This window comes from Bubalus kerabau, chromosome 3 (genome assembly GCF_029407905.1).
Source record: "Bubalus kerabau isolate K-KA32 ecotype Philippines breed swamp buffalo chromosome 3, PCC_UOA_SB_1v2, whole genome shotgun sequence".
Classification (NCBI taxonomy): domain Eukaryota; kingdom Metazoa; phylum Chordata; class Mammalia; order Artiodactyla; family Bovidae; genus Bubalus; species Bubalus kerabau.
The window spans coordinates 127,535,036-127,554,778 of record NC_073626.1 but is presented as its reverse complement, the minus strand read 5'-3'; the positions used below and the strand labels follow the sequence as shown (position 1 = coordinate 127,554,778).

At 42.7% G+C, this 19,743-nt stretch overlaps 1 protein-coding gene across 1 annotated transcript; it reads left to right on the top strand.

Moving 5' to 3' along the window:
* Nucleotides 1–17,514: 17,514 nt before the first annotated feature.
* On the top strand, nt 17,515–17,643 carry LOC129647777 (thymosin beta-4-like). Its single transcript, XM_055574764.1, has one exon. The coding sequence runs from the start codon at nt 17,527–17,529 to the stop codon at nt 17,641–17,643; it is 117 nt and encodes a 38-aa protein (XP_055430739.1). The 5' UTR covers nt 17,515–17,526.
* Nucleotides 17,644–19,743: the final 2,100 nt, after the last annotated feature.

The following is a 19,743-nucleotide window of genomic DNA, read 5'->3' as shown; positions in this document are numbered from 1 at the left end:
ACTATACTTAATATTCTGTAATAGCCTATAAGGGAAGAGAATCTGAAAAAGAATCTAAAGTAAATCAACTACACTTCAATTAAAAAATACATCAAAAAAATAAAGCTACTATGGATGAGGAGGTGTGCAATCCTAATCTACACCCAGTGGAGACCCCAAAGTCTTGCGCACAGCCGAGCACCACAGTGTGTGTTCAATGAATATCACTGAATTTTTTTAATTACTTAAACTAAGTGAATAAATGAACTGCAGAGCTAGACATGGCAAGAAATGTCTTAGATGCCCTTGTGTGCTCAGAATGATCTTGCACACATAGGAAATCAATAAAAACTTTGGTGAATAAAGAGATGAGTGATTCATTGGTGGGTTGGGATTTACATGAACACACTGCTATGTTTAAAGTAGATCATCAAAAAGGACCTACTTATAAAACAGGAAACTATGTTCAATACTCTGTAATAACCTACATGGAAAAAGAATAAGAAGAAGGAACATATATACATATACATGTATGTATATATGAATCACTTTGCTATACACCTGAAATTAACACATTGTAAACCAACTATGTATTTGAGCTTTCCTGGTGGCTCAGGCAGTAAAGAATCTGCTTGCAATGCAGGAGACCCAGGTTCCATCTCTAGGTCAGGAAGATCCCCTGCAGAAGGGAATGGTTGCTGTACACCTGAAATCAACACATTGTAAATCAACTACACTCCAATATAAAATAAAATTTTAAAAGACATGAATGACTAAGCAAATGAATAAGCAATGTGGTGAAGGTCTGGAATGACTGAACTATGCAGAATTACAGAGTAGGAAGTAGCAATATCATCACTATTACAAATATAAATAAATGGCCAGTAGACAGAAGAGAGCTCTGCGCACCATTAGTTAAGACCACGGAGAAGGCAATGGCAACCCACTCCAGTACTCTTGTCTGGAAAATCCCATGGACTTAGGAGCCTGGTGGGCTGCAGTCCATGGGGTCGCGAAGAGTCGGACACGACTGAGCAACTTCACTTTCACTTTTCACTTTCCTGCATTGGAGAAGGAAATGGCAACCCACTCCAGTATTCTTGCCTGGAGAATCCCAGAGATGGGGGAGCCTGGTGGGCTGCCATCTATAGGGTCCCACAGAGTCGGACATGACTGAAGCGACTTAGCAGCAGCAGCAGCAGCAGTTAAGACCAACCCAGGAAAGGCAACAGCTAGAGAACACCCCACTGGACATGGGGAGGACAGGGGCAGAACCAGAGTAGCAGAAGGCTTGACAGAGACCTTGACCATCCACATCCAACTGCAACACATGATCAATCCCTGACAGGTTACTCAGGTCAGTTTTCACCCTGTGGCATTGCCTTCCACACATTTAGTCAACAGTTGCTCTGAAATCTTCTAGAGAAGCAATATAGAAACTGTTGCATTTTGTTATATACATTTGTGTGTTTTATTTTTTAGATTCCACTTATCAGTGACAACATGGAATATTTGTCTTTTTCTGAATATTTCACTAAGCATAATACACTAGAGATCTGCCCATGTTGTTATAAATGGCAAGAAAGGGAGGAGGGGCAAAATAGTGGTATGGGATTAAAAGATCCAAACTACTATGTATAAAATAGATAAACAACAAAGATGAAGCACAAGCTGGAATCAAGATTGCCAAGAGAAATATCAGTAACCTCATATATACAGATGACACCACCCTTATGGCAGAAAGTGAAGAACTAAAGAGCCTCTTGATGAAAGTGAAAGAGGAGAGTTTAAAAGTTGGCTTAAAGCTCAATATTCAGAAAACTAATATCATGGCATCTGGCCCCATCACTTCATGGCAAATAGATAGGGAAACAGTGAAACATTGGCTGACTTTATTTTGGGGGGCTCCAAAATCACTGCTGATGGTGTTTACAGCCATGAAATAAAAAGACACTTACTCCTTGGAAGGAAAGTTATGACCAACCTAGACAGCATATTAAAAAGCAGAGACATTACTTTGTCAACAAAGATCCATCTAGTCCTGGCTATGGTTTTTCCAGTAGTCATGTATGGATGTGAGAGTTGGACTATAAAGAAAGCTGAACACTGAAGAATTGATGCTTTTGAACTGTGGTGTTGGAGCATACTTTTGAGAGTCCCTTGGACAGTAAGGAGATCCAACCAGTCCATCCTAAAGGAGATCAGTCCTGACTGTTCATTGGAAGGACTGATGTTGAAGCTGAAACTCCAATATTTTGGCCATCTGATGCGAAGAGCTGACTTATTTGAAAAGACCCTGATGCCGGGAAAGATTGAGGGCAGAAGGAGAAGGGGATGACAGAGGATGAGATGGTTGGAAGGCATTACTGACCCAATGGACATGAGTTTGGGTATGCCCCAGGAGTTGGTGATGGACAGGGAGGCCTGGCGTGCTGCAGTTCATGGGGTTGCAAAGAGTCGGACACGACTGAGAGACTGAACTGAACTGAAGGATATATTGTACAGCACAGAGAAATACAGCCATCCTTTTGCAATAACTTTAATTGGAGCATAATCTACAAAAATATGGAATCACTATGCTATATATCTGAAACTAATAAATATTCCAAATCAACTATACTTAAAATAAATAAATAGATAGACAAATAAGGAATTGTCTCAGCAACACTATCGGTCCAGAGTTCCCCCAAAGCTTCCAGTTCCATCTGATATTGGTGTTTACAAGGGTCTCTTCAGATACTTGAAAGTGAAAGTGAAGTCGCTCAGTCGTGTCCGACTCTGTGCGACCCAATGGACGGCAGCCTACCAGGCTCCCCCGTCCCTCGGATTCCCCAGGCAAGAACACTGGAGTGGGTTGCCATTTCCTTCTCCAATGCATGAAAGTGAAAAGTGAAAGTGAAGTCGCTCAGTTGTATCCGACTCTTCGCGACCCCATGGACTGGAGCCTACCAGGCTCTTCTGTCCATGGGATTTTCCAGGCAAGAGTACTAGAGTGGGGTGCCATTGCCTTCTCCGCTGAGCCAATAGGGAAGCCCAAATTTCTGAACACACAGGACAAGATATCTCCGTTAAATGCACAAAGCACAGCTAAAACACTTAAGTGGCCTTTTTTTTTATTTTATTGAAGCATAGCTGATTTATAATGTGTTAATATCTGCTGGCAGCAAAGTGATTCCATTATATATATGTATAAATTCAGTACATTCTTCTTCATATCCTTTTCCATTATGGTTTATCACAGAATACTGAATATAGTTCCTGTGCTAAATAGTAGGATCTTGTTGTTTATCCATTGTCTGTATAATAGTTTGCATCTGCTAACCCCAAACTCCCAATCCATTCCTCCCTGACCCCCTTCCCTCTTGGGAATCACAAGTCTGTTCTCTATCTCTGTGAGTGTTTCTGTTGCATAGATAAATTCATTTGTGTCATAGTTTAGACTTCACATATAAGTGATATCATATGGTATTTGTCTTTGTCTAATTTATTTCATTTAGGATAATAATCTCTAGGTCCATCCATGTTGCTGCAAAAGGCATTATTTCATACTTTTTCTGGCTGAGTAATAGTCACTGTATATATGTACCACATCTTCTTCATGCGTTCATCCGACAGTGGACATCTAGGTTGTTTCCATGTCTTGGCTGTTGTAAATAGTGCTGCTATGAATATAGGGGTGCATGCATCTTTTCAAATCAGAATTTTTTCAGGACACAAGGCGAGGAGTGAGATTGCTGTGTTGTATGGTAATTTTATTTTTGGTTTTTTGAGGAACTTCTATACTGTTCTCCATAGTGGTTGCACCAATTTACATTCCCACCAACAATGTGGGAGTTTCGCTTTTCTTCACATCCTCACCTGAATTTGTTAATTGTAAACTTTTTAATGATGCTCCATGTGAAGGTGGTACCTCACTGTAGTTTTGACTTGCGTTTCCCTAATAATTAGTGATGCTATGTGGCTCTCTAAACTTTCAATGAAGATTATTATGTCCTCCAAAAACACCAAGATGAAAGGGAGCTGTGCTGACAAGGGCTGGGCTGGTCTCATTCACAAGCTTCTCCAGGTCAGCTTCATACCACTCTCTATTCACAGTTTGCTTCTGAAAATGACCAAACAGTGTATATTAAAGGTCCTTTTGGAGTGCTTGCCAAATCAATATTTGAAATCACAAATATTAAATCAGCCAATGCTAAGAGTCTAAAGTCATCCTTACTCCAAGATTAATTTACCTCTCTTTCTCTCTCTCTTTCTGTGTGTGTGTGTGTGTGTGTGTGTGTGTGTGTGTGTATGTCTCTCTCCCTCCCTCCCCGACTCCACAGCCTTGGGAGGGGAAAAACCATTAAAGTGCAGTCATTAAAATCCTGAGCAATAGCTTTAATAATGCTATAGAGGCAAGTACCTCAGAAAAGTACTAAAAACAGCCTCAAAAGAAAATCAGAATACCAACCACAATTCTTTTTTTTTTTTTTTCCAAAATTTTCAAAATAACTCCACGCTCACCCAATATCACTGGTGTTTTCTTCATTAACTTTGTTTACCTCATCTCATTTCCCTCTCTCCCCTCAAATCCATCTGAATTACTCTGTCACTAAAGTTTGGTATGAAAGGAAAATTCAGGCTTTAAATATTGAATCTGAGCTTCACAAATAGAGTAGTAATGGAAAAGTCAGACAGAAAACCTTTGTAATAATAGACTCAGACAAAAGTAAAGCCCTCAAATCAGCTGGAATAGTGAAGCCTAAATTGTTTCTGGAATTGGCTATGCTCTCAGGTGATATGGAGCCTCACAGCTTTTGATTGGGCTCTTATGTGTATGTGAGCGTGAATCATCCGGGTTTTGAAAGCTTCTGCTAAAAACTCTCTCTTAGACCACAGTGAGAGTCATCATCAATTTCTCTCACTTCCTGGCCCCTCCCCATCTGGTCATCCCCCTAAGTTGTTCTATGCTTTGTGCCATAGACCGCTGGCCTTGCACTGCTGCTGCTGCTGCTAAGTCGCTTCAGTCGTGTCCGACTCCGTGCGACCCCATAGACGGCAGCCCACCAGGCTCCCCCGTCCCTGGGATTCTCCAGGCAAGAACACTGGAGTGGGTTCCCATTTCCCTCTCCAATGCATGAAAGTGAAAAGTGAAAGTGAAGTCTCAGTCGTGTCTGACTCTTAGTGACCCCATGGACTGCAGCCTACCAGGCCCCTCCGCCCATGGGATTTTCCAGGCAAGAGTACTGGAGTCAGTTGCCATCGTACTAGCCTCTCTGAAAAACACCATGGGAACTGGTGTTTTTCTTCTGTATACAATCATTGTAATTGTGTATGTGTGCTCAGTCATGTCTGACTCTGCAACCTCATGGGCTGCAGCCCACCAAGTTCCTTTGTCCATGGAATTTCCCAGGCAAGAATACTGTAGTGGGTTGCCATTTCCTACTCCAGGGGATCTTCCCACCTTAAGTATCGAACCCATGTCTCCTGTGTCTTCTGCATTCCAGGTGGATTCTTTAGGTCTCCACAATTCTGATGACTCAAGCGCTAGCCAGGTCAGCTAAGATAGAAAAATAGAAATATTTTTGGAATGTCTTTTGTTGCTATCTTGTTCTGCATACAGGAACCCTGAGGAGTTAACAAAGTTCATTTATTTATTTAAAACTCTGGCTTAGAACAGCACTGTCCGAGAGAAATAGAATTCAAGTCACATTTTAAGATTTCTAATGGCCACTTTAAGCGGTGACATGTATCTTTAAAGCAGTTTTTATTTAATCCTTTACATATCCATCATCTCAACATGTAACCAGCATATTTCCAAAATTTGGGATGTGTTTTACACTTAAGGGACATCTCCATGGGGACATTAAATTTGCATCAGAAATACCTGATTATCGTAGCAAATTTTTTTAGCAGATAAAACTAGTGACAACCTGTGGCTTTTTCTTAGAGCTCGCCACAACCTAGGGTCAGGCCTCTTAGAAAATTTAAATGCAGTTGCTTGCTAAAGATTTTACCACATTTGTGCACATGCACATATGCTCACGCTTTCTTATACACTCTGTTTGAACCTATGCTTTTCAGTTCGCCTTCTGTAGGAACTAGAAGTCACACGCTGTCTTTATCATAGTGAAATTATGCAAATAGAGTTCATATAGTGTATTTGTTTCTATAGTAAATCTTTTTGGAGCATATAGAATACAGACGTTTTTTGTTTTTTGTTTTTTTCATTAAAATAAATGGGTATTGGTTTAAAAAAAGAGATACTTGATCCTCACATATTGCAAATTAACTATACTTCAATTTTAAAATAAATTCAAAATAAATAAATAAATGGACACTAAATATTTTTTAAAAAGAAATACTTGATCCCTATTTAGCATTTATCAGATTTACACAGGGAAGAACAGATTCACATACATAAAAGTTTGGTAACTGAATAAAGTATAGGTTTTTTTTTATCTTTAATTTAAATTATTTAAAATTCCATAAAAGTAAAACTTTAGTTCAATCATAGTAGCCACGGTTCAAGCGCTCAGTGCCACATGGGGCTAGTAGCTCTAGCCTGAGGCAGTGTACATTTACAACGGGGCCCACTTTCATAGTGTATCTTAAGAGTCAGCGATGCTCTGTGACGACCTAGTGGGCTAGAATGGGGTGGAGGGGTGGGAGAGAGGCTCAAGAGGGAGGAAATACATGTATACATATAGTTGATTCACACTGTTATACAGCAGAAACTAATACAACATTGTAAAGCAACCATCCACCAATTAAAAATAAACTTAAAAATATTTTCAAAAGTCAGTTCTCAAGTCAGTCCAACCTGAATTGAAATTCTGACTGGCACACTTCCTGGCTGTGTGACCTTGGGCAAGTCACTTAACCTCACGGAGTCTCTTGTTCACTGTTAAAATCTGTACTATAAGAGGCCCTTTACTGTAGGTACCTAATAAACAAAACCTCCCACTCACCCATTGAAACCTTCTCACCTTCTTTTTCCAAAAACTGGCTTTGTAAGTAGATAGGCAATTAGCCTACAAATTGAATTTAATCACATAGGAAGAGTTTTTCAGTCAATGACTAAAGATTCTGCTCAGTCTTATGAACACCACTAAAGTAGACTTGTGTTCGGCCTTCTGGGCCCCTGTGCTCTAGCAGGTACCCCTGGCATTCTAATTATCTGTTTACACATCCACTCTCCCACTGAACTGAGAGGAATGCTTATGGGTTTCCGCTCTGCAGAACTAAGACACATACAGGGCCTAGCACTTCCCAGGAGCTATCACAAAATAGTAATTCATTCAAATCACTTATATGTGGAATCTAAAATATGACACAAATGAATTAATCTACCAAACAGACTCACAGACATAGAGAACAGACTTGTGGCTATGGGGGAGGGATGGACTGGGAGTTTGGGGTTAACAGATGCAAACTATTATGTATAGAATGGATCCCACTGTATAGCATGCTGCTGCTAAATCACTTCAGTTGTGTCCAACTCTGTGTGACCCCATAGACAGCAGCCACCAGGCTCCCCCGTCCCTGGGATTCTCCAGGCAAGAACAATGGAGTGGGTTGCTATTTCCTACTCCAATGCATGAAAGTGAAAAGTGAAAGGGAAGTCGCTCAGTCGTGCCCGACTTTTAGCAACCCCATGGACTGCAGCCTACCAGGCTCCTCCATCCATGGGATTTTCCAGGCAAGAGTACTGGAGTGGGGTGCCATGGCCTTCTCCGACTGTATAGCATAGTGAACTATATTCAATATCCTGTGGTAAACCATAACAGAAAAGTATATGAAATATATATATATCACTGAATCACTTTGCTGTACAGCAGAAGTTAACACAACTTTGTAAATCAACTATACTTAAATAAAATAAAATTTTAAAAGAAATGTTGTTATTGTTATTGTTACTGGCATTGCAAAGGGAAAACAAGAGCCTTGCCTCTGTGAATTTACAGTCTCAGAGGAATGACAGGCAAGTAGAGGACCGTAGGCCCCCACCCCCAAGCAAGGGGTGTGACTGGAGCCCCAACATTCCTGTTTCATCATTTTCTTTTCCTTCTCCCTGTCAACCTAGAGATGTCCTCAGTGTGACCCTCTGGGGCCTTTTCTGCCTCACCATTCATGACTGTACTCCACAGCCCTCCAAACTGATGGGATGATGGCTCAACAAGACAGTCACCAGCCCACTGAAAGGAAGCCCGGTCCTTCCCCACAGAGAAAATGAGAGCCATACTCCTCAGCTGGGCACTGGCTCTTTGCTGACACTCAGATGTGCTGGTCATGTTCCTGCCCTAATCCCATGCAGAGCAAACAATAATTATACCAGGCAGCTTGGCCCGGGCACTCAGGCGTGCAGAATGGGCATTTGTGTGGAATCAGCTCCAAAATGATCCGCACGTCATCTTCTTTCTTTCTTTTTTCACTCTGACAACATTGTGACTAATGGCTTTACTTTTGGAGTTTCTGGATCATTGAGTCAATTTTAGGGTCATTAGTGAGGGGGGAAACAGCCTTCTCAGTCTCAACCGTCTGTCCTCAGAATTGTTTTCTCTTCACTCCCTCCCATGGCTGTCACGATCCCCTTGAGTACCCTCAACTCAAGTGTCAATGCTGTTAGGTTTGCACAGTCTCCATGGGCCAAACAAATAAACAGTAGCAGCAACAATGTGCAGGTCTTTCCAGCAGGAAAGCCTGGCACTGTAATGGACATGCCAGTCACTTAGTCTGCTGGATCTGGGTGGCTTCCACCTCCTGTTCTTCATCCCCACTGAGCAGGCAGTGAGCCAGAGGATTCTGCTTTCCTGGGGTCATCCCTGACACAGCTCCAATCAACCCACTGGCATGCCAGCCATCAAACATAGTCTCTGCCTGGCGTCTGGATTACGGGGCATAGCCATGCTAATCATGGATGGGCAATGGAATTGTTGTGCCCTGCCCATTCAACACTGGTGGCCCCTTAGCTATGCACACAGCAGCAGGCAAACAGAAGCAGAAGAGTGGGGCAGAGGGATGGGGACACTCAACCCAAGGGAAGAGGTCCTGGGAGGTACTGCCAGAATAATTTCCACTGCCAATAACTGGGGCCATAAATTCCCCTGAATGAGGCAAGAATGTCTCACCTGAAAGGCCCTGGAAAATTTTCCTAGAAAAACCACCTCTTTCACAAATGGGAAAATGAGACCAGAAAAAGTAACTGTTGACCAGGGCTACCATCAATGATGGACCAGGTGTCAATGATGGACAAATTATTACCTGACACAAGTTCATGTGCCCAAAGCACAGTGAGGCCAAACAGAAACGGTGGAATTTGGAGCAGAGAAAGCTTTATTGCAGGGGCACAAGGAAAATGGGGGCTTACACACACACAAAAAAGATCCCAAATTCCCCAAAGAGTTTCAGCAAAGCATTTATTTTTTATTATTTTTTTTTACTTTACAATATTGCATTGGTTTTGCCATACATCAACATGCATCTGCCACGGGTGTACACGTGTTCCCCATCCTGAAACCCCCTCCTACCTCCCTCCCTATTCCATCCCTCTGGGTCACCCCAGTGCACCAGCCCCAAGCTTCCTGTATCCTGCATCGAACCTGGACTCACGATTCGTTTCTTACATGATATTATACGTGTTTTAATGCCACTCTCCCAAATCATCCCCCCTCCCTCTCCCACAGAGTCCAAAAGACTGTTCTATACATCTGTGACTCTTTTGCTAAAGGCAAGATGAAGGAGTGTGTTTGGTTATTGCAAACTTCTTGGTGCAGGAATCCTTTGTTCCAGCATCTATCCAGTAGGTCAGGTCAGGATGTTCCTATAAACCTACAACAAAACAAGTGTTATTCTCCATTCTACAACTTTTTATCTCTATATGAATGGGAAAATGTTATACCTTTAAAAATCAGAGCCTTGAGAATGGGGTATCTTGTATATTTCAGGCTATAGGCAACATTCATAATTCACAGCAAAAGCAAAAGAATACAAACGTTAAAGTAAAAGAAACAGAGCTAATATGGAGTCAAATTCGTTCTTCTCTATTACACTAAACAAGGCTTCCCAGGTGGCTCAGTAGTCAAGAATCTGTCTGCCGATTCAGGGGATTCAGGAGACCTGGGTTTGACCCCTGGGTGGGGAATCTCCCCTGGAGGAGGAAATAGCAACCCACTTCAGTATTCTTGCCAGGAAAATTCCATGAACAGAGGAGATTACTGGGCTACATAGTCCATGGTGTCACAGAGTCATACATGACCGAGCAACTGAGCACATTACACTAAGACTGGACTGAGGTGCTTCATTTAACATACCAAGCTTGGCTACTAAGGGTTCTGCACCCAATTCCAATATGTGTGTATGGATTTTTTCACTCCAACAAGAAATACTCCAGCACCAGCATGGTCTCCTACAATTCAACTCAGTTCTAACATGGTATACCTGGAGATGGCATCAGATCCCACAGGATGAGTGCTCAGTCCTACAAGACTGAGGCTGCCCAAGTGGCACAGTGGTAAAAAATCCACCTGCCAATGCAGGAGACTCAGAAGACATGGGTCTGATTCCTGGGTTGGGAAGATCCTCAGGAGGAGGAAATGGTAACCCACTCCAGTATTCTTACTGGGAAAATCCCACGCACAGAGGGCTACAGTCCATGGGGTTGCAAAGAGGTTAGTTGGTCACAATTGAGTATCCATGTATGCACATACCTACAAGACTGTTCCGTCTACCTCAGATACCAATCACAAGTCCAGGCTGTCACCTGTGCTTCTCACCAACAGGTTTTAGGTTAGAGGTTCCAATGATTTTCTCCTTGAGTTCAATTAATTTTCTAGAGCGGCTCACAGAACTCAGAGAAACATTTTATTTACTAGATTACTGGTTTATATGAAAGGATATAACTCAGAAATAGCCATATGGAGGAGATGTGCAGAGGGCAGGGTGTGGAGAAAGGACTCTCTGAGCATGCCTTTCTCCTTCAATAGTTCTGAACACTGACTGGACCACCACACTTTTTGCTGTGAGTGGCTGAGCTAGTAAACGGGAGTTGTTTGTTGGCTCATGTTTCTGGGAAATGCAAGGGCACATCTTACTGCAGCACAGCTGGATCCTGGGCCTGAGGATGCCATCAGGTTGTCTCTCTTTCTGGATGGATACTCTTCTCTCACATGTCAGCTTTATCCTCAGGCAAGCTCTATTTATGTGGGTCCCAGACAGCCATGACCAAGTCTTCTCTGTCCAAGTCATTCCCACAAAAGTTTCAGAATTTACTTCTATTTGTCCTGTATTGTGTCTCATACCCAGTCCTGGACCAAATTCTGTGACTCTGATTGTCGAGACCAGGGTCACTCACCCATCTCTGAGTGAGTGGGCAAGGGAACAGGAATTCGAAAGGGGGATTTGGATGGAGTATAGACAAGGAGCAGTGGCTGCACAGCAGAGGAAATACCCCACGTTCAAGGTTAGGAGCAGCAGCTTTGAGGGGATACACCAAGTCCAAGGTCAGGAGCGGCAGCTGTGCTTTGCTGGAGCAGCTGTGAAGAGATACCCTACGTCCAAGGTAAGAGAAACCCAAGTTAAGATGGTAGGCGCTAAGAGAGAGCATCAGAGGGCAGACAGACTGAAACCACAATCACAGAAAACTAGCCAATCTGATCACATGGGCCACAGCCTTGTCTAACTCATTGAAATGAAGCCATGCCATGTGGGGCCACCCAAGATGGACAGGTCATGGTGGAGACGTCTGGCAGAATGTAGTCCACTGGAGAAGGTAATGGCAAACCACTTCAGTATTCTTGCCTTGAGAACCCCATGAACAGTATAAAAAGGCAAAAAGATGAACTCCCCAGGTCGATAGGTGCCAAATATGCTACTAGAGATCAGTGGAGAAATAACTCCAGAAAGAATGAAGGGATGGAGCCAAAGCAAAAACAACACCCAGTTGTGGATGTGACTGGTGACAGAAGCAAGGTCCAATGCTGTAAAGAGAAATATTGCATAGGAACCTGGAATGTTAGGTCCATGAATCAAGGCAAACTGGAAGTGGTCAAACAGGAGATGGCAAGAGTGAATGTCAACATTCTAGGAATCAGCAAACTAAAATGGACTAGAATGGGTGAATTTAACTCAGATGACCATTATATCTACTACTGTGGGCAGGAATCCCTTAGAAGAAACGGAGTAGCCATAGTAGTCAACAAAAGAGTCCGAAATGCTGTACTTGGATGCAATCTCTGAAATGACAGAATGATCTCTGTTCGTTTCCAAGACAAACCATACAGTATCATGGTAATCCAAGTCTATGCCCCGACCAGTAACACTGAAGAAGCTGAAGTTGAATGGTTCTATGAAGACCTACAAGACCTTTTAGAACTAACACCCAAAAAGATGTCCTTTTCATTATAGGGACTGGAATGCCAAAGTAGGAAGTCAAGAAACACCTGGAGTAACAGGCAAATTTAGCCTTGGAGTACAGAATGAGGCAGGGCAAAGGCTAATAGAGTTTTGCCAAGAGAATCACTGGTCATAGCAAACACCCTCTTCCAACAACACAAGAGAAGACTCTACACATGGACATCACCTGATGGTCAACACTGAAATCAGATTGATTATATTCTTTGCAGCCAAAGATGGACAAACTATATAGTCAGCAAAAACAAGACCGGGAGCTGACTGTGGCTCAGATCATGAACCCCTTATTGCTAAATTCAGACTTAAGTTGAAGAAGGTGGGGAAAAACACTAGACCATTCAGATATGACCTAAATCAAATCCCTTATGATTATACAGTGGAAGTGAGAAATAGATTTAAGGGACTAGATCTGATAGACAGAGTGCCTGATGAACTATGAACGGAGGTTCGTGACACTGTGCAGGAGACAGGGATTAAGACCATCCCCAAGAAAAAGAAAGGCAAAAAAGCAAAATGGCTGTCTGAGGAGGCCTTACAAATAGCTGTGAAAAGAAGAGAAGCGAAAAGCAAAGGCAAGAAGGAAAGATATACCCATTTGAATACTGAGTTCCAAAGACTAGCAAGGAGAGATAAGAAAGCCTTCCTCAGCAATCAGTGCAAAGAAATAGAGGAAAACAATAGAATGGGAAAGACTAGAGATCTCTTCAAGAAAATTAGAGCTACCAAGGGAACATTTCATGCAAAGATGGGCTCAATAAAGGACAGAAATGGTATGGACCTAACAGAAGCAGAAGAGATTAAGAAGAAGTGACAAGAATACACAGAAGAACAAATACAAAAAAGATCTTCATGACCCAGATAATCACGATGGTGTGAACACTCACCTAGAGCCAGACATCCGGGAATGTGAAGTCAAGTGGGCCTTAGAAAGCATCACTACGAACAAAGCTAGTGGAGGTAATGGAATTCCAGTTAAGCTATTTCAAATCCTGAAAGATAATGCTGTGAAAGTGCTGCACTCAATATGCCAGCAAATTTGGAAGTCAGCAGTGGCCACAGGACTGGAAAAGATCAGTTTTCATTCCAATCCCAAAGAAAGGCTTCCAATCCCAAAGAAAGGCAATGCCAAAGAATGCTCAAACTACCCCACAATTGCAAGAGGAGAAGGGGATGACAGAGGATGAGATCGTTGGATGGCATCACCAGCTCAATGGACATGAGTTTGGGTAAATTCCAGGAGTTGGTGATGGACAGGGCGACCTGGCGTGCTGCAGTTCATGGGGTCGCAAAGAGTCGGACACAACTGAGTGACTGAACTGAACTGATAGACAAGGGAATGGATGTTGGGCTGGCAGGTACGACAGATGACTACTGTGGACACCTGCCACCCACTAGGATAGGGGTCCAAGCTCTACATCCACAGATCAGCTGGTCTTCCAAGCATCTCTAGGTTGTATCCATTGTCATTTTCCAGATAAGAAAATGAAATTTTAGAGTGCTTAAGTCACTGTTCACATTCCCACAACAGGTACATGGTCAAGCTGAATTCAAACTCAAATCCTATTTCCCAAAATGGACAGAAGTTCCTTGCTGTTGCTAGTGCCTATGAGCTCCTCCACAGTTTAGCAGAGTATGGCTCTCCCAGCCCTGTGTTTGTTAGTGGAAAGCATTAATGCATGTGCACACACTCACACATACACAGGTCAACTAAGGTTTTTCCAACTTGAGCCATAAGATGATGCCTCTTTGTGGTTCCTATCTATGACTCCAAGAGAAATTAAGAAATTAGTGTGGCCTCACCTCTCTCCTTCCCTTCAGAGCCAAGGGATCATCCTACTTGATCATCAAGAGATCATCCTACTTGATGATCTCTGCTTTGCTCCCTTCATCATCAACCATGCAGCCACTTGGTCTAAAGGCAGATCCCTGGTCCCTATAAACTGAGGCAGAGAGCAAAGAAGAGATGAGAAGTGGCAGGAAGGGCTGAGTAACAGGGGTGGTGGTCCATGCTGCTTCTTCATCCTGCCTGACCCAAGAGCACGAGATAGGCTACCTGCACAACCTCCAGCAGGGCACTGCACCTCCCTGCCCCCGGGTTCTACTGAGTGGAAAGATGCTGCTTCTTGAGTGGCAATAAGGATGAAATACTCCAATACACATAGCATGCTCAGAACAGTGGCCAGTGCATGGCAGGCTCACAATAAACCAGCTCTTAAGTATTGAGGCCAAAAACTCAGCTTCTCTGCACTGGTTCCCAGTCAAAACTCAGAGTTTTGGGTGAAGTAGAAAAGAATAGTTTTATTACTTTGCTGGGCAAAGAGGAACATGGCAGGCTCCTGCCCTAAAAACTGTGTCCCAACCTAGGAAGATTTGGTGAGGAGTTTTACAGGATGAACCTATAGTTCATGAATCCTATAGTTTTATAGAATGGTTCAAGGGCAGGGTTGCTAATAAGGATCAGTGTGTTTGCAAGGCCTGCACCTCTTAAATCTGGCCTCAAGTGGTCTCCTAATGACCTTCTGTGGTTCTCAAATTGATCAAACTGTGACCTTCTCTGAAATGAAAAATGCTAACATCTTCCTTTTGTCAGGGGTTTTAGTTCTATAAAAAAACTCAAAGATAGAGTTATACGTACCACTTGAGATGGAGCTAGGACCCTGCCCCAAGCCGGTACTATTTTATCTTGACTTCTCCTCCCTATTCTCTGCATCCCCTCCCTTCCCTGATTAGCGACTGCTTGAAACGCTCCCATACACAGGAGCCCCACAGGGTCCTACTCAGCTTTAGCATTATCAGAGATAGGATGAGGAACAAGAGTGGAAGGGTGGCCTACACACACAGAAAGGAGAATCCCAGAGAAGGTGGGACCCTATGACCAGGCAGAGACATTCCAAACCAAGGAATCCCACTCAATCTCTGGGAGAAAAGATGGACTTGGGGTGGCCTGTGAACACCGAGTCCTATACCTGTGCACACAGATGCCCTCTGCATGGAGATTCATGCCCTCCTAACACCGACTCCAGCCCAGACTTTCAGGAGTGCAGCCAGGGAACATGCAGGTTCTGAGAATACAAAGTCTGTCCTCTTTCCTTTAAGGAGTAACAGATTCCAGCTTCGTAGCTCCCAATGGATACTATCAGCCAGGTTCTGCCGCCATATGGGGATTAATCCACTGACTACACTGTTGCCTGAGCACAGACCACGGGCCTCCAGATGGGGAAATATATATGCACATATCAATCAATAAATCTGTATATATATTACATGTGTATCTACACATATATACATCTGTACAGTATGTGTGTATATATACATATATATGTATTATATATAGATACACATATACATAGTCAGATATTATATTTATCAAACAATGATCAACTGATATTTGAACAAAACTGGATGAAGGGAAGGGTCCAGCCATTCACAGATCTGGGCTTCTCTCTCTTACATCCTTTCTACATGCTTCACTCTTCAATAGACAAAAATTTTAGCTGTCAGTCCTTGCTCACTCTCAACCTCTGTACTCTACTTTCTCTGTATCTGGATATACTTTATGCTCCCCTTCTTTCCGTTCCCACTCAGGCTCTCCAGTTCGAATTTAAAGAGATGTGACCAGCCTCAGTGATTGGCCCAAGTTTTCTTGCTATTTGGATCTTGTGTTCCAAGGAAACTCAGTTGCTTTGGGGAAAGTATTTGTTTTGCCTTTGGTGGTCTCCCAAATATCTTTTTTTTACATCTTACTTTTTACATCCCCTTCCTGGAGATGCCAGTCTTGACTGGAACCTTGTGACAGCTGGCCCTCACTGCCTGTGTCTCCAAGGGCACACTCTTTCTCTTCTCTACACACCCCCAAAACCAAACCTTACATCTATTTTAGCCTAGGGCTATGGCTTTCTTAACAAAATATCATAGACTGGATGACTTATAAACAGCAAAAAATGTATTTCTCGTGGCTCTGGAGCCCTGAAGTCTGAGATCAGAACACCAGCATGATGGGATCCGGTGAGAGCCCTGTCCTTAACTTGCAGATGGCTGCCTCTGGCTATATGTTGACAAAGAGAAGAAAGAGAAGGAGAGGTCTTTCTCTTCTTATAAGGACACTTATTACCTCCATAAAGACCTTATCTTCAAATGTAATCACAATGAGGGCTTAGGACTTCAACATACAAATTTTGGGGGAGACACAAACATTTAGCCCGTAACAACATCTAACACCAATTCTTTCACCAAAATGTTCAAATCTGCCTTCACTCGATCCCATACCACTCAATCCAATACCTCCACCCACCTCCAAACCCTGATCTGTCACATGCATGATCAGCATCTTGCCCAGCAAGAAACATGATGGAGGTCACCTGTCTAAAGAAACAGCTGATGAAGTGTTGATCTCTAGTTACACCCCTGACTTTTGACCACTGGCTCCCCTTGACCTCTGATTCCTAGGGCTCTCGCACACCTGGTTGCAGCCTGACATTTGGCCTTTGAGTCTCACCCGCATCCTTGGCTTTGATCTTTCAATCCCCACTGGACCTCAGTATCCCCAGTTCTGCTACCTGTGCCCCCTGCCAGCCTCCTAATTACCCGTGGTCTCACTGAGACAACACACCTGGGTGGCCCTTCCCTCTGTGTTTCTTCCCAGAGCAGCCACTCCATTGTCCTGTCACATGGTCACATTTGCCACAGGTGTCCCTGTGGAGGAGTATTATACAGCTTCACAAAGAGGCTGGGGCCAGGCCAGGATGATGGGGTAGGTGAGCCCTGCAAGAAATGTATAAATAGAGCATTCCTGCCTTCAATTATCATCATCTAGCACATCATCAGAGACTATTTCTGGAAAACCCACACTGAGCCAATTGAAGGTTTCAGCTCTCATCTCAGGATTACTGCATGGCCATCATCTACAAGAAAAGAAACAAGCCAAAAAAAAAAAAAAAAAGAAACAAACAAACATGCAAAGGCAGAGTTTAAGAGTCATCTGCAGCACTTGCCCTGGCAGGTGAGGCAGTGCCCACTGAGGGTGCCAGTATCCCGAAGTCATAGCTGAAAATAACCAAGAAGAGGGAGAAAGAGAGCACTCATTGGCCATCGCAGACCTTCTTTCTCTCCTTCGCAGCTCGCTCTGCTCCCTCTGCAACCATATCCGACAAACCCGATATGGCTGAGATTGAGAAGTCCAATAAATCGAAATTGAAGAAAACAGAAACGCAAGAGAAAAATCCACTGCCTTCAAAAGAAACTATTGAACGGGAGAAGCAAGCAGGCAAGTCGTAATGAAGCATGCGCTGCCAGTATGCGCTGTACATTCCACAAGCAATGCCTTCCTATTTTACTTCTTTTAGCTGTTTAGCTTTGTAAGAGACAAAGAGGTTGGATCAAGTTTACATGACTGTGCCATCCTTTTACACATAAAGAAAGGAGAACTACTAACAATGTGTAGGCCATGGCCTGCCTCCTTCATCTGCCTGTCTGACTGGAAGGGAAAAAAATTGTTGGTGAAGGAGGGAGTTGGGTAGGACGACTGTGAACTCTAGAGTAAAAAGCTAGCTGGTCCAAGATGTCCTGTGGGCTGTGAAGTCCAGTTTAGAGGGTCATTTCCTTTTTGTTGCAATGTTTTAAATACTGGAATGCACATATTTTTTAACACAAATAAAAAGTTTTAAAATGTTAAGAAAAAAAGGTGGGGAGAGAGAAACTGAGAAGATAATAGTGAAGAGAAGAAAAGGAGGACAAAGAAAATAGGGAGAAAAAAATAAATAGGTGGCAAAACCTAGTGAACCTTGGGCTGATTCACTTTCATACAAATGAGACAGAATCAAATTGTCAAGATGTCAAGATTTTTACTTAGGAATCAACCAGTTCTATATACCAAGAAGTAGATTTACATCAACCTACAGGTGGTCAACCAGTTAGACACAAATGCTCAAGAGATGTTAATAGCAGTCAGCATTTATTTAATTTGACATGGGTAGTCACTGTGCTTTATAAATGCATCATGTGTATTATTTTTTTAATCCTCATGAAAATTTAGGAGATAAGAACTATGATTATTTCTCTCCTTACACATGAGGAAACATGTTTATCTATTTCCTGGCCATGAGGAAATATCCTGCCATAATCATCCCACTACAAGAAGAAAAAAAAAAAAAATTCTACTGACTCAAAGGCCAGTTGTTAACCATTACATTTATTTCTACATCAGGCTCCAAGAAATGATCATTCAGAAGAATACAGGTAAAATTAGGGAAGGAAGATTTAAATGTGTAAAAAGAAAGTGGCCACAGCAAATGCTGAGAGACATTGGTGGATTTAGCACATTCCAAGCTGAAATTCTGATCTTTATTCCTCAGCAGTCAAGTTCAAAATTCAAATTCCTGGCACCTTCTTTGACTGTAAAAAGGTTCACTTTCTTCAGAACCAGAGGATTCGTACTGGAATGTCATTTCAAAAGCACTGTTTTTTCCATCTCAAGAGGATGGTAAAGACACTCATTCAGGTGTTATCTTTTTGAGATAATCAAGGTCATTGTGAAAATAAAATGAAACTGAAAGTGTTAGTCTCTCAGTCCAACTCTTTGCGACCCTATGAACTGTAGCCCACCAGGCTCCTCTGTCCATGGGATTCTCCAGGCAAGAACACTGGAGTGAGTAGCCATTCCCTTCTCTAGGGGATCTTCCCAACCCAGGGATTGAACCCAAGTCCCCTGCATTGCAGGCAGATTCTTTACCATCTGAGCCATCAAGGAAGCCCAATTGTGAAAACAAAGTGTTTCCAATTTTTAGCTTTCATGGAGCCATTACTGGGATATGGAAAATTGTCTGCTGGCAAAAATCTGTGGGCTGAGGGGTCTTTAGATACGTTTTTATCTCCTCTGTGGTTGGGGCTCCAGTTCTTCTGGTCTTTTACCTTGTAGGAGCTGAAAATCCTCTGAGAAATAAATTCAGGGTGGTCACTCACATCTTGTGGATTTGACTTTGTGACAGCCGTGAAAGAGAGCTAACTGACCATGCAGCCCAGGAGGAAAGCCAGGGAGAATGACGTTTATGCGATACTGGTTGCAGAGGCTCATAAATCTCTTAGGCTTCTCAGACAGAATTCCAAATAAGGCTCCAGACCTGCACTGTCCACCACGATCACATGGCCATGTGTCCACTGAGCACTCACAGTGTGGTCAGTCCATATGAAGAGATGCTCTCAGTGTGAAATACACCCCAGATTTCTAAGACTAAAGATGAAAAATGAATTAACTCATTAATAATAAGTTTAGTCATTACTTGATAAGTTAAAATATTTTATTAGAATTGAATGTTTCTCTTTTTTTTTAATGTAACTTCTATAAAATTTTCAATGATATATGTGCCTCACATTCTGTTT

Excerpts from the sequence above, each read along its gene's own strand:
- LOC129647777 (XM_055574764.1), top strand. The coding sequence starts at position 17,527 with ATGGCTGAGATTGAGAAGTCCAATAAATCGAAATTGAAGAAAACAGAA.